General features: G+C 34.1%; 1 protein-coding gene across 1 annotated transcript; it reads right to left on the bottom strand.

The window, feature by feature from the left end:
• Positions 1-1,574: 1,574 nt before the first annotated feature.
• On the bottom strand, positions 1,575-3,562 carry LOC113704611 (uncharacterized). Its single transcript, XM_027226496.1, has 3 exons — positions 2,708-3,562; positions 2,101-2,494; positions 1,575-1,996 (listed from the first exon to the last, which is right to left on the bottom strand). The coding sequence occupies exons 1-3, from the start codon at positions 3,560-3,562 to the stop codon at positions 1,575-1,577; spliced, it is 1,671 nt and encodes a 556-aa protein (XP_027082297.1).
• Between the last annotated feature and the right edge of the window lie 12,625 nt (positions 3,563-16,187).

Raw genomic sequence — 16,187 nt, 5'->3', positions numbered from 1 at the left:
CTGAAGTAATTGATGGAATAATCCATTTCTTTAAACGTGTAACTCGACAAATACCTACGATACGGTCGCTCTATGCTAGGAGCTCTTTGACCATGTCTACTGTTGGAAGTGGGTACGGTATCAGAAGGAATTGACACTAACATGATGTCCAATCTCGTTTGGTATGACCATGGCTAGGAAGTTGTGGGACTCTGAAGCAAAATTAAATAGCCTCCAAAATTTGCTATTTAATAAAGAAATCTATTGTTGTATATGGAGAGTGAGTAAAATAAATATGTGAAAACAATGCGAGGGGCCTGTGCATAAATAGTCATAAGTATTTTACTGAAAATACTTCTCGAAGGCATTCTTTTTAAATGGTTTTGTAACCACATATAATATTCCCTCGCAAATTAGTTTCCTTTTTCCAATTCACTATTATTTGAGTAATGAAAACTTCCTCTGACCCTTTAGTGACATCTTTTAAAATGTTTTCTTCGTCAGAGTGTCACATTGTTTCAGTGTATTTATGTTCTATCATTATTCCTCTACAAGTATAAATTTTACATTCATTTGTCTCTTTTGTCATTTTTAATATTCAATATGCACTGTTCAATCTTCAATTTGCAAATTTGGTAAGCTTTTTATCCCATGCTATGCACAGGAACCACAAATGGTTACAATCAACCTAGACTTTTAAGATAAAGTATTTAGCATTGCTCTTATAAAAAAAAAGTATGTAGAGTTTTACAATTACATATAATTCAATAATTATTATTTTTTTGGTTGAATTAAGCAGTTTAAATTTTGATAAAAGTTGGTAGAATTATTTTTAGTTTGCAAACATAAGGGCTTGTAGTCCGTGGCAAAGTTAAAAGTATTTCTTAGTGGGAGCACAAATTAGTTAAATTTTTTCTAAGCTCCTTCTAAAGAAATAACCCTAAATAAGGTACTTAAGTGACAAGAAAAAATGTTGTGTGTTAAGTAAAGTCAATTTGAAAATTCAAAATTTTTGTTGGAACTTGAGTTTGTTGCCACCATGGTTCTCTTTTTTTTTTCGAAACGATAATTGATTGTATTCCTTGACAAAAGATGTACAAGTGCGAGCAAAGGCTCGATTTAGCTTTACAAGTGGCATTTTTACCACTAAGGAAACCAAAGTTCCTCATCTAAGGTGATGCCCAAGGCATAGTTGCTAAGCTTGGAGCTTAGTTGATTCTTATCATTTTTAACTAGACAAAAGAAGCACATATGAAACAAATCTCTTAGCTGAACAATATCTGAACAATATCTTCCACAACAGTAGCTAATCTGATATCCCTTACTTTTTTTGTTCGAATATGGTTGAGGAGTTGCTGGTTTTGCACTTGGAATTGCACTTCCCTGTGTTGCATGTTGGTAGCTTTACACAATGCCAGTTTTAGTGCGACTGCTTCATCCACCAGTATTGATCCTGAGCTGCTGTCTCGTAGCGCCCATCCTCTCTTTGGTCCTTGATCTCCTTCTGTTAGACTGATTCCAATGCCTAGGCAAGGCTTGTTCATATCTCTTGTTATTCCAATCCTCAATTTCACTATACCATATTCTGAAACTAGCTACTGATTGTTTTGATGTAGTGCTTTTGTTTCCTCTGTGCTCATCCTAGTTTCCCTTTTATCTGTCTCCCCAAATTCTAACCAATCCTCCTGTGCCTTCTGTATTGTCCTCCATGGCTGGTTTTTCTTTCCATTGAATTCCACCTCATTCCTATCTTTCCATATCTGCCAGAGAATATGGACAGATAAAGAAATATGTTGCCATCCTTTTGGTCTGTGTCTGGCTTCTGCAATTGATATCCACCATCTTCTAAAACTTCCATGCTGTTCCATCATTCCTTCCCATTGGATTGGGGCTAACTTCCATGTCTGTTTTGCTTCACTGCAGTTCAAAAGTGTATATTCAATCGTCTCCCTTTCCTCTCCACATCCCTTGCAAATGGGATCCCCAACTTTGATTTTGCCATTGATGGTGTCTCTCACTGGAAGAGCATTGTTAAGGCATTTCCATAGGAATATTTTCTGTTTATGCTTTACCTTCAGTCTCCACAATTCCTCCATAGCTTTTTGGTTTGATTCTCCCGACTTGTAGAGCCTTCCATCTGGTTTCTTTTTTGCTTGTCATCATTGTTAAGAGCCTGCACCTTATACCCTGAATTGACTGAGTAATTTCCATCTACCCTATGTATCCAAAACTGGCTATCTTCCCTTCCTGATAAGCTTATTGGTATACTCAGGATCTTGTCTGCATCTTCTCTGTTGAAATTTTGGAAAACCAAATTCCTGTTCCATCTCTTCTGGCAAATCAGCTCTTCCACTTTCTGAAGTCCATTGTCCATAGCTCTCCTGGTTGTCACTCTTCCATTTGATGTATCCGGGATCCAGCTATCTTCCCAGATATTTGTGTTTTTTCCATTGCCAATCTTTCTTCTGGTCCCTTGTTCCACCAGCTCTCTAGCTCCCACAAGGCTCCTCCATATCTAGGATGCATTGTTTGGGACTTTGCACCTGAATATGGAGGTCCTGGGAAAGAATTTTGCCTTCATAACTTGATTGACTAGAAGGTTAGGTTGTGTTATCAGCCTCCATACCTATTTTCCTAGTAGTGCTGTATTAAATGCCTCCTAGTCTTTGAAGCCTAAGCCTCCTATGTTCTTGTTTTGAGTGAGCTTCCTCCAGGAGCACTAGTGTACTTTATTCTTTCCATTGGTCTCTCCCCACCAGTAGTTTGACATTAGTGAACTGATTTCCTTACACAATCTAGATGGAACCTTGAAGCAGGACATAGTGTACGTAGGCATAGCTAGAGCTACTGATTTAAGCATTATTTCCTTTCCTGCTATACTTAAGAATCTGTTTTTCCACTTGAGAATTCTCTGTTGTATGTTTGTCTTGACAAATCCAAAAATCTGCTCTTTTGTTCTTGATACTACCATTGGTAATCCGAGGTACTTGCCTTGACTTACTCTTTGCATGTTCCCCGCGGTTTGACAAATATCATGCATCAATTCTGGCCTCACATTCTTATTGAATAGTATGGAAGACTTGTCTAGATTTATCAGTTGGCCTGACCCCAAGGCATACACTTGTAGCACCCTCATTAACTTAGTTGCCTGATCCATATTTGCTTTGCAGAAGATCAATGAATCATCTGCAAAGAATAGATGTGTAATACTAGGTCCATGTCTGCTTATCCTCATCCCTGAGAGCTTCCTATTTGCTGCAGCCTTCCTGATCAGGTTGGAAAATCCCTCAGAACAAAGTACAAATAGATAAGGGGATAGAGGGTCCCCTTGTCTGATTCCTCTTCTGGGGATCACATATTCTTTGACCTTCCCATTTATATTAAAAGAGTAGGATACAGATCTTAAGCACTCCATAATCCAGTTTCTCCATTTGCAGTGAAATCCCATCTTTGTCATGATTGCTTCCAGAAAACTCCATTCCACTCGGTCGTAAGCTTTAGACATGTCTAGCTTCACTGCCATGAACCCATCCTTACCTTGTCTTTTGTTTTTTAGATAATGCAAATATTCATGAGAGACCATTATGTTGTCTTAGTATTTGGCTACCAGGGATGAATGCAGATTGGTTTTTGCAAATGCAACAATGCAAGACACCTTTTAGCCTATTTGCTAGGATTTTAGCAATGACTTTGTACATGGTATTGCAGAGGCTTATGGGTCTAAACTGCTTCAGGGATGTAGGATTCAACACTTTGGGGATGAGAGTGATCACAGTATGATTAACACTCTTTAAGAGGTGACCAGTATGAAAAAAGGTTTGGATTGCATTTACCACTTCTTTTTTGATGGTAGTCCAGAATTTTTGAAAGAAAAGTGGTGACATGCCATCAGCCCCAGGAGCTTTATCTGGGTTCATAGAGAAAATTACAGATTTAATTACAGAAAAGTGGTGACGTGCCATCAGCCACCATGGTTCTCTTCATTTGCATGTTCTTTGCCAAATTACTATGACATCTATGATCGAGATCTTGGCACAATTTATAATTGTTAATAGATTTCAAATGAATTATAGTCCTTTTCTTTTGCCCCCCCCCACCACGCACACACAAAACACATGTACAGATTTCAAGTCTATTTTAAGCATTTTCACTTGGCTAGTGGAGATTACGTGCCTCCACTGACCAACTACTACATCTGCCACTGTTTTAATATTTAAAAGAAAAAAAATCTGGTTAGAGTTTTACTTTTTTTTTTTTTGAATTTAAAGTGGTGTAGATGTGGTAGAGGAACTCTTTGAAATTTAAAACTATTGTTGAAGTACTACACTAATGAAGAAAAATATGGAGAATTAATTGTACTTTGTAGAATTTAAACTATTACTATAAAATTTAAACTGGTAAATTTCTAATCTTTTGCATACATTTTCCAACTTATGAAAAGTAACCATATCTCCTAAATAGGAAGTTCAAAATCAATTAACAATTTTTTATAATCACACTCACCTATTTGTTCATTTTTCATTCAAGGCTATTCACTTATTACGGTTTTTCCCCTTACGCTTTGCTGAAATGGTATGCAACGTTACTATGTTTCATACAATTTCCCAATTCAACCACGGGTTAAGGTTCATTGAAAACTAATCGTCAAACTATGAATGAATTATTTATGTTATGAAACAACTAAAATGTGGATGTCCTTTTGTATTTTCAAGAGAATTAATTCATGATTTATGGCTACATTATGTATAGAAGTTACAATCCATAAATCTATTCATGTAGTGGAGAAACCGTTTCATAGGTTTCTTCATATTCTTATAGTAGTGGGTGTTTAATAGAATTAATGTACCTTTAATCTTGTAGTACCTATATATAGAGGTACATTGACACCCTTTATGAGGACCTTTGATTAGTTGGAATAATAAGATAATCACTCTCTATTTCTCTACTTTTTTCTCTAATATCTCCAATATTTCACTTGATATTATAGTGGTTTATTTTATTAGTTTTACAACACGTTATTAGCACGAGTCTCTACTTTTGAGCAAAAGGTGAAAACGGAGGCTACAAAAGTGAAACAGGAGATTTTGCCAAAATTCTGCCTGCATTTCTTCAAGTAACTTCTGAGGTAAATTTCTGACCCCCAAACTTATTTCAATTTCTTATGGCTAATATTTGAATTATCGCAAAATACAAGTACCTACTATTGAGCAACCACTAAACACAAACATATATTGTTTGGCATCTTTGAGGTAATATTTCTCCTTTTAATTCTACTTATTTATCTTTAAAATTCTTTGTTATAGATACTTATATTTTGATGCATTGAGTTTTAGAGATGCTATTATAGAAAATCAATTATATTTGAGGATCTACTTGTCCTTTGAAATATTTAAAGAAAAAGATTCGATCACCTGAAGATGGTCGTTCTTTAACGAAAAGATTTGACCACCAGAAGATGGTCATTATTTCAAAACTTGGTATGATAAATTTACTTGTGGCTACAATAACATAATTATGCAATTTTCAGAATTACTTCTCAGTTGAAATTGTGTCGAGAAAATTTTACTCATAAGATATATTGAAAATGATACTCTCCACAATTGATTTCTCAAATATGCTCCTGTAGTAGCAATATTAAAAGAAATTTTGAGAAGTATTTTGTACTTATTGCATGCTAATTCTAGTCCATTCCCAGAAATGAATGCGACTAAATTTCAATTCATTAGTTATGGTTGCTGCCATGACTATGATTTTGGTAAATATATATTTTACCATGACAAGAGAAAAAATTACCACTTGAAGTGGGATAATAATGATGAAGATAAGAAAGTAAGGATCCTGAAGATAAATGTCTCGAAATACATATGAGAAATCAAAATATAATAGCATTTTCACATGGCAAATTTCTTTAAACGCCTTGAAGGTGTATAATGATTGATTTAATTAGCTTTTCTTCCTGAAGAAGAAATGGATGTTAAATATTTGGGATCAAAGGATTATGGTGATGATATTTGTCCCATAAGAATTATGGTGGCAATGATATGTGTCTCGCTAATAAATGCTACTATATACACTGTTTTACAACAAAAGAGACAAACACAATCAGTGGTAGTGCTTAAGTGATTGAAAGCTCCGGAAGAGCCACTGCTATATTTCTCCCTATAGGAGAAAGTTTATCATAAATAAAGCACTACTTTTTACCATGTCTCGAAAGAATTATTGAATTTGAATATCCGTCAAAATGGATATCAAATTGAGACACTAAATGAGACAATAATAGAGATCATGTTTAGAAATCAAGTGAAATAAATGTTAATTATATCATAATAATCATTCGAGAGAGAAATGGTTATCGATATAGTTGTCTTCATTCTCATTTTGATTTATAATCATCAATTGCAGTAAACCAGAAGTTTACTGATCCCAATGTATATGTGATTTGACAAAAGTAAGAATATTTGAGAGTCGACAAGTATTTATACATACCCCCTTTATATTATATATTGCTCCAAAAGAAATTTAAAATTTATGTTGGGTATGAATCACCTTTCACGATTAAATATCGTAAAATATTGATGGGTGATCTATTGAATGATTTATTTATTCTGATGAGTTACGATTCCCGACATTAGGGGGAGGAAGAAATCAACCGAAAGGAAATCATCTAAAAAAATTGGATTTCCTCGATCCTCATACAAAATAACGTGAACCGGAAGTTCAAGAGATTATTCATTTGCAGAAAGTTGCAAACCTATTATCAGTTATATTTATCGACTCCAGAAGAGTCATTAAATCAACTATTCTTGCAGAAAATACTCTGGTTAAAATTGATGTCCCCGAAGGACATACACATGTGCTACAAATAAATTTAAGGCCGGCTTATCTAAATAAGGTGTAAATTGATTTCAAATAGCTCCGGAGATTAAATGAATGTCATGACAAAATTCAATCTCTTGAATGAATATCATGACAAAATTCAATCTCTTCAAGAGGTTCCTCCTGAAGAGAATGAAATCATAGAAAATTTAATTGGAGTCTAATGAAATATAGCACTTGATATTATAGAAGTTGATGAGGATCATGAATCTAAATCGGTTGATGAATGTTGGTATAGAAATGATTGGCCAAAGTGAAAAGATACGATCCAATTTGAATTGGAATCACTGGTTAAAAGAAAAGTTTCTGGACTTGTAATCTAAACACCTGAAGGTGTAAAACCAGTACCTCAAGAATTTTTACAAAGGCCTGGATTTGATTATGATGAAACGTATTCACCTGTAGTGGATGCTATCACATTTAGATATCTTGTGAGTTTTGCAGTACATGAAAAACTAGATATGCGTCTAATGGACGTCGTTACTACATATTTATATGAAAATCTTGAAAATGATATTTATATGAGAATCCCCGAAAGATTCAACATGCCTGAAGCATGCAAATCAAATCATAAAAATATTTATTCTATTAAATTACAAAGGTCTCTGTATGGGCTCAAATAATCTGGACGTATGTGGTATAACCGCCTCAATGAATGTCTGACCAAAGAAGATTATACCAATGATGCAATATGTCCATGTGTTTTTATCAAGAAAAATGGATAAAATTTTGTGATAATTGCTGTATATGTTGATGATCTAAATTTGATTGGAACTCCTGAAGAGATTCAAAATAATGTTGAATATTTGAAGAAGGAATTTGATATCAAAGATTTTGGAAAAATAAAATTCCTTGGTTTACAAATTGAACATTTGAAGAGTGGAATTTTTGTCCACCAAACTACATATACCCAGAAGGTATTGAAGCGGTTTTATATGGATAAGACACATACATTAAGTACTCCAATGGTTGTCAGATCATTAAATTCTAATAAGGATCCTTTTAAACCGTAAGAGGAAGATGAAGAGACACTTGGTCCTGAAGTACCATATCTCAGTATAATTGAAGAATATTGGAATGCGACGATTAAAAGATCTCAAATGATATTTGTATCAGGGGGAGAAATTAATACACAGGAATAGTGTACTCTTTTTCCTTCACTAGGGTTTTTGTCCCGATGGATTTTTCTCTAGTAAGGTTTTAACGAGGCATATTCTTTGTGTAATGGACATCCAAGGAGGAGTGTTATGAAACAACTAAAATGTGGATGTCCCTTTGTATTTTCAAGAGAATTAATTCATGATTTATGGCTACATTATGTATAGAAGTTACAATCCATAAATCTATTCATGTAGTGGAGAAACCGTTTCATAGGTTTCTTCATATTCTTATAGTAGTGGGTGTTTAATAGAATTAATGTACCTTTAATCTTGTAGTACCTATATATAGAAGTACATTGACACTCTTTATGAGGACTTTTGTATGAGTTGGAATAATAAGATAATCACTCTCTATTTCTCTACTTCTTTCTCTAATATCTCCAATATTTCACTTGATATTATAGTGGTTTATTTTATTAGTTTTACAACAATTTATTCATATTCTATGTAACTTTCAATGTTTGTTTTATATTTTTTGTTTTATGGGTTATACTCTTTTTTGGTTTATTTGTATCCATGTTTTTTTTAAGTATAATCCGTGACTGGTTTCCTTGATTTCTTGAAAAACTTTATAGTTCTTGAAATTTCTGGACAAAAGTCTTGAATTTCTTGAAGCATCTTGATCAATTTCTTAGAAATCTTCGAAATCTTGAAGTTCTTGGATTGAAAAGTGGGGGTTTCTTGAAATTCTTGAACTAAAGTTCCAAAACTCGTGAACCAATTTGTCTTCTTGAATATTGCAAGCGGCTGTTCTTGTTCTTGAAATTGGGTGAGCCGAAGTGAAAAGGAAAAAAAAAAAGAGGAGATAGAATCTGGTTTTCGATCCATGAGAGAAAAAAAGAAGAAAGAAATAGTTTGGAAACAAGAAGCCAAATTGGAATTGACAACGGAAAGCAATTCGGAATTTTGCTTCCAAAGCTGGACATAGAATCTTTGTTTGATTTGGTTGACTTTTTCCAGCTGCAAAATCCGAAAGTATCCTCAGAAAACATCCTAAAACAGCATTTTTCTTCTTAGGATTGAATCCAAAAGCCATTTGGATTTACTATCCAGATTTCCAGCAACAAATACATTCGGGTAGAACCTTTTCTAAGTTCCAAAATTTCTGCCACATTGAGTCTTTGTTCCAGCCTTTAAATCTGGTTTGTCCAGCTTAGGGCTGCAAACGAGCCGAGCCGAATCGAGTTTTGGCCTAATCGAGCCGAGTCTCGACATAATTTCATTGAACTCGAACTCGACCTCGAACTCTACGAGCTGACAATTTTAAGCTCGATTTCAAGCTCGACTTGATTAAAAAATAAAAAATAAAAATTTTATTTTTTAAAAAATAAATAAAATAATATTTTTTTCTTAATAAATAATAAAATATTAAGGATATATATGTAATTTTACTATTAAAATAAAAAAATAAAAAATATATATACTTAAAATAAAAAAATAAAATATATATATACTTAAAATAAAAAATATATATATATATACTTAAAATAAAAAAATATATATATATATATATACTCGAGCTCGCGAGCCGACTCGCGAGCCGACTCGCGAGCTAACGAGCTTAATATTTTGAGCTCGAGTTCGAGCTCGATTTCGACTCGAGCCAGCTCGAACTCGACTCGAGTGGCTTGATTCGTTTGCAGCCCTAGTCCAGCTACATTGTGTCCGTCTGATATGAGCTCGATTCCCCAAACTCCCGCTCTCGAAGAAATGAATTGCACAGACAGTGAAAGAATCTATCTTAATCAGGTTATGGATACAAAGGATGGACTCTAAACCAATCAAGGATAGTTCGAGATTGTTTAGAACGGTAAAAAGGCACCACAATTCAACGCGGTCTTGAATTGATAAACCAAATTTGAATAAAGGAAACACAACTCACTTTGTATCAAGGGACGTTTCCAAGAAACAAGAAAGAGAAAGAACTCTCACAATTTTATTCACAATCACCTTCTTTGAAAATTGCATAAGATTGGCTATTTATAGCCTTACATGACTCAAAATCCTAATTCTAATTGAAAAAATATAAGTTTCCTAATGTGACTTGAACACTAATAAGACACAACTTATTGGACTAAACATGCTGGATATGCCTTAGTAGGCTTACAAGACCCAAACAAACATTAGGAAATAGAAAATTACTTAAAACTATGAAAGTCGCTAAAAATTGGAAAAGTTGGTCCGACAAGAATCTGTCGGACGGTTTCTACATTTTTTCCACCGATTTTGTCCACCAATTATAATCCGTTCCACGGTTAGCTCAGTTAGGACCCCCGATTACACTTCTTCCAAGCCTGGATTCGTATCAGTTGGTATCAGAGTTTCAACTCTTGATCCAGGTTAATATCCTTTTTCTTTTCTTGTTTTCCTCTTTGTTTTTCTACCAAACCCTACCTAATTCAAAAAAAAAAAAATTTGTTCACTGTTCTAGAGTTTGAATTTCATGTGATTGCCTTTGTTATTGTTTGTTCAATTATCGTTTCTTGTTGAGTCATCTTTGTTTGTATGTTTAATTGAGTAAAAAAAAAAAAGTACTGTTCACATACTGTAGCGGTGCTATTCTTCGCTACTGTAGCGACACTGTTCATCGCATCATTACTATTCATCATACTGTAGCAATACTGTTCATCCGGAAAAAAAAATATTTGCATACCATGTGCTTGTCTCTTGTTGTTCTTGAGTCTTGTAGTTGGTTTGGGTGTTTCTTGAAATTCTTGGATTGTATCATTGTGATTCTTGGAAACCTTGAATCAAAAATTTCAAAATCTTGTGATTCTTGAAACCCTAGTTTATTTTCTTGAACTTGGAATTGTGACTGTTCTTGTTTCTTGATTTGAATTGAAAGAAAAAAGGAGGGAAAAAAACTTGATCCATGAGAAAAAAGAAAGAAACGAGTTGTTAGACGGATCATGGTCTTGAATTTGGAAACAAGAAAATAGTCTTGAATTTGGAAACCTAATTTGACTTGGATTGTTGCCAAAATCTGGTCACATGGATCCTTGTCCAATTTGGTTTGTTAAGCCGCTAGACACATTTAGGAAAGCTCCTTAAAGTAACATCTTGCTTTCCCAAAGTGAATCCAAGAATCAATTGATCTAAGTTTCCAAATTCCAACCAAGTACAATTGGATAGAATCACTAAATTTCCAAATTTCTGTTGAGTCACTGTTTTTATTAGTTCTAGCCATTCGTTTCTTCTGTTATTGTATAATTTCGTCCATCTTTGAGTCATTTTTTGAATTATTTGAGTCAAGTCTCATCAACTCCTAGCCATTCGCCTAAAAACTCCTATCCATTGCCACTGTGTTGATTGAATTGTAAAACCTTCTTGATCAATTGTGAGCAAATTCAATTTGTCTCAGGAGTTGTGATTAAGGACTTGAAAGAGTGGTGAGATTAATAGAGCGTACTTACTTGAGTGTAAACACGAGAGTGAGTGGATAGATGTAAGGGAGTGTTGTGAGGAAATTTCTTTCTTGTCACTAACCATTCTTCCAGATTCACATACACACTTTTGGTCGAATAGAGAGATCTACCTCTAGATATTCAAGTGGAGGACCTTATCACATTCATGATTGGCGACGTCATGAGGAGGAATTAAGAGGATATTGAGGAGTTGGTTCTTCTAACTCTAAAATATCCATACCATCATTCAGTTGTCTTAAAGATCCCGATGCATGCTTAACATAGGTAGAGAAAGTGGAATGCTTCTTTGGACATCAATCTTATACTGAGAAGGAGAAGGTAAAATTGGCTACTCGTGCTTTTAATGATTATGCTTTAACATGGCGGAGTCAATTTGTGAAGAAACGTCGATTATGTGCAAAAATTGCCACTTGGGATGCATTGAAGAGGATAATGCTTAAGAGATATGCTCCTACTTACTTTAGAGAGTTGCTGAAAAAATTTCACTTACTTAATTAAGGTTCTAAGTCCGTGGTTGAATATTTTGAAGAGATGGAGTCAATAATGAAGCAAGTTGGGATTGAAGAAAATCTAGACACTGCTATTGACCGATTTTTGAGTGAAATGAAAAGAAAGATAGTTGATCGCATTGAAGTACTATCTCATATGAAGTTGAGGGATGTGGTAAGTATGACGATTAAAATTGAAAGGAGACTTCAAAGAAGGAATGAGGAGGTTCATCTGACAAATTCCACACCTAAGTCTAAGAATGAGTCACATGAGGAATCATGGTGGGATATCTACCAATGACTTCTACATGAGAAGCGAGTAAAGGAGAAAGCAAAATGCAATAATCAGTCACCTTCTAACTTGGACTTTGTGGAAGTTGTTGCTATTGCAAATCCGGCTAAACCCATCCAAAGTAGAGTTGAGTTTGAAGAAATTATTATTGAAGTTACAGAATGGGAGGAGGAAGTTGCGAGTGAGCTCAATGATGTACAAAATGTGAATGTACATGAAGTAAAAGTCGAGAGAAGGTATAATGAAAAAGAGAGTGCATTGTGCTTGAGCGAGAACATGAGCGAGAGTTCTCTTGAGATTAAGAGTATGATTGTAAAAATTGAGGGAAGTAGTGAGACTTCTTATTTGTCTACTAATAATCTTATCTTTGCTTTGTTTAGTGTTCATTGTCTTATGCAGGTTAAGCAAGGTCAAGTGAAGGTTTTTATGACATGCACTATTTCTAATCCAGTTGAAGGAGTAATGATCTTTCGAGAAGTTGCATATTTCTACCACCAATCTGTAGCAAAGTGTACTGCCTTAGTAAACCAGTCTCTTGTATTGGAAGGGAGTTATCTTTTGAATAATTTTGAAGCTAAAATTACTACTTTAAATTCTAATTTTTTTGTTTGTCCTATTGGTTTGCATTGCGCTAATAGTTTTAGTGTAGAATTGAGACCTTTTCTATGTTGCAGTTGTTTGTGTTGTGAGAGTTTCATTTTGAATCCTTATGATTCATTCATTGTCTTTGAGTCATGTGATCATTGTGTCAGTATCTATGATGCTTATTCATTTAGTAGTTCTAGTATGTCTTTAGATCATGCTAAGAGTTTTCGAATGATGCATGGTTACCAAGTTTTTCCTACTTGTTATTAGCTGAGTGAGTTTAGTAATTGCAAGTCTTTCATCATCATTCATTCTTCTTCTTTCGTCTTTGACTTAGGTATCAATTTGAGGTCGAATCATTTTCATGGGGAAGAGAGTGATAGAGGATCGGATAAGCTTGGTGGACAGTGTTTGTGCTTCATGGTTCGTGAGTCGAGACATGAGGGGGCTCGTGATCAAATTGAGTAGAAGGCATGTTTCTTGGCTCGCATTCATCAAGATATTCCTTGAATTGCTCTTTTGAAGGCAAGCACTCGATTGGAGAACAAATTGCCTTCAAGAAGGAGGGAATGATATGAATCCAGGCTTGGAAGAAGTGTTACTGGGAGACCTAACTGAGCTAACTGTGGAATGGATTATAATTGGTTGACAAAACCGGTGGAAAAAATGTAGAAACATCCGACGGATTCCTGTTGGACCAATTTTTCCAATTTTTAGCGACTTTCGTAGTTTTAAGTAATTTTCTATTTCCTAATGTTTGTTTGGGTCTTGTGAGCCTACCAAGGCATATCCAGCAGGTTTAGTACAATAAGTTATGTCTTATGTTTTTTAAATTAGAATTAGGGTTTTGAGTCATGTAAGGTTATAAATAGCCAATCTTATGCAACTTTTCAAACATGGTGATTATGAATAAAATTGTGAGAGTTCTTTCTCTTTCTTGTTCCTTGGGACCGTCTCTTGATACAAAGTGAGTTGTGTCTCCTTTGTTCAAATTTGGCTTATCAATTCAAGACCGTGTTGAATTGTAATGCCTTTCTACCGTTCTAAACAATCTCGAACTATTCTTGATTGATTTAGAGTCCATCCTTTGTATCCATAACCTGATCAAGATAGATCCTTCCACTGCCTATGCAATTCGTTTCTTCGAGAGTGGGAGCTTGGGGAATTGAGTTCGCATCATTGTCTTTGAATCCTTAATTCCAGTTTTAATCAAGTTTAGGTAGTCCAAAAAGAGTCCAAATCAGTTTTGGGTTACAAAGAATCATAGTTTCCTAATTCTAGTTGTCTTGTTTAAAGTCCATTACTTTCCAGATTTTTGTGTCATTGTTGTCCAAGTCAAATCTGGTTTTGTAGGGTAGATTTCCAGAAATAATTAAGCATCCAAGTGTGTTCAATTACTGGTCCAAAATCTATCCAAATTCAACCCCAAATCTGTATAGATTTTATACCATGATCATCTAGAGTTTCTTGGTCTCGTTAAAGGTTCATCTTTGCAGCAATAAATCTGCAAGTTTCTAGCTTTGTTGTGTATTATTTTTCCAGCATTCTTGAGGTTTGATTTCTGCAAATTTCTAGCTTAATGTGACTAACATTAAACCAACCAACTAACAATTCGGCTGGAACTAAAGTGACAAATGACAAGTATAACTAATAATCTAAAACATTTAGCCAAGACACAATGTGATGTCCCTAGCTTGATGCAAATGAACTTGATAAGCTTTAAAACCAGCCGACTTGAGCTAGTTGAGTTAATTCTTAGTAGTTAGGGTTTGGTTAAGTGAGTTCTAGTATGGTTAGGAGTAGTGACTCTTGTAAAGGCTATAAAAAACCTTAGTTTTTATGTCTTACATAACGTTGAATAATTTTGAGAAAATTTCAGATTTCTTTCTTGTGAGAAAGAGCTCTTTGCGGCTTGTGAAAGCTATCTTTGAACATCTTAGAGTTGGCCTAAGGTGCTTCATTGACTTATTAATCAAGTATTCACCTTGATTGTGTCGTCGTTCTACCTATTCTAATCAATCTTGAGTTGTCCTTTATTGATTATGAATTCCATTCCCAAACGTTGATCCTTAACCTAGGTCTAGGGCTTGTGGTTCACGTTCTCGATTCTTCTTGGAGGATCGAGATTCGTATCAGTATTCAAGGAATCAAGTGTAGGGAATATTATTTTCAACATATCTCATGAGCGATATTTTCTCTACATAATTTCAACTGAGAAGTAATTCTAAACACTGTGGAATTATTTTCATTAATTGATTTAAAATTTCGTAGCTATATATAAATTTATCAAACTAGACTTTTGAAAGAACGACCTTTTTCAGGCGATCGAATCTCTTTCTTTTAATTATTTCAAAGGATAAGTGGATCCTCAAGCACAATTAATTTTCTATAATAGTGTCTCCAAAACTCTTTGTATTAGGATGTATTTCAATATCTAGTATCCATAATAAATAATTCTTTTGATAAGATAAGCGAGTAGAATTGAAAGAAGAAATATTACCTCAAAGATATCGAAAAGTATATATTTGTGTTTAGTGATTATTTAGTAATAGGCACTTATACTTTACGATTATTCAAAAGTTAGTTATAAGAAATTGAAATAAGTTTGTGAAGAATAACTTACCTCAAGGAGGAGTTAAGAATTGAAATGTGTGTTCAATAATCATTCAAAATTGAGACTTATATTTTGATTGTTCAAAAGTAGAGTCTTGTGTTTCATGTATGTTCAAAGGTAGAGACTCATGCTTCACATTTACTCAAGATAGAGACTCATGTTTCACTTTAACTTAGAAGTAGAGATTCATGTTTCATCCCAATGGTAGAGACTTGTGATTCATAATTGCTCAATGGTAGAATTTCGTGTTGATAACGTGTTATAAAACTAATACTCATATAATATAGGATTTGTATTATTTATACGGTGGGTACTATGCTAAGAAAATCAAGAAAACTGATGAATTTAGGAAAAGAGAAAAATAAACAAGAAAGAAGAACTATCTTTTCATTTACTCAAATGATCTTGAGTTCTGTACATACGATACAAGAGTGGATGACCCATATTTATAGGAGAGTATAGAACAGTTCAAATTACACTAACAACCATAATTCTTATCAAGATAGCGATAAGATCTTTTCGAATATAATGATAAGTTTATTATCTCGAAAATAGTGATGGGTTTATAATCACCTCAAAAATATTAATAGGTTTATCATTTTGAAAATAGTGATAGGTTGTAATAGACATCCATTAATTATTTGATTATTTTATAACATTGATAATTTAGTTATTCATATTTTTTCTCTAGTTTTTCGTTTGGTTAGATTTGTTTTCCAGGTTGGTTCTTGTTTGCTCATTTTTCTTTTCCTTTTTCCTCATTTAAGA

Source organism: Coffea arabica, chromosome 8e, assembly GCF_036785885.1.
Source record: "Coffea arabica cultivar ET-39 chromosome 8e, Coffea Arabica ET-39 HiFi, whole genome shotgun sequence".
Lineage (NCBI taxonomy): Eukaryota > Viridiplantae > Streptophyta > Magnoliopsida > Gentianales > Rubiaceae > Coffea > Coffea arabica.
This window is presented reverse-complemented; position numbering and strand designations above follow the sequence as displayed.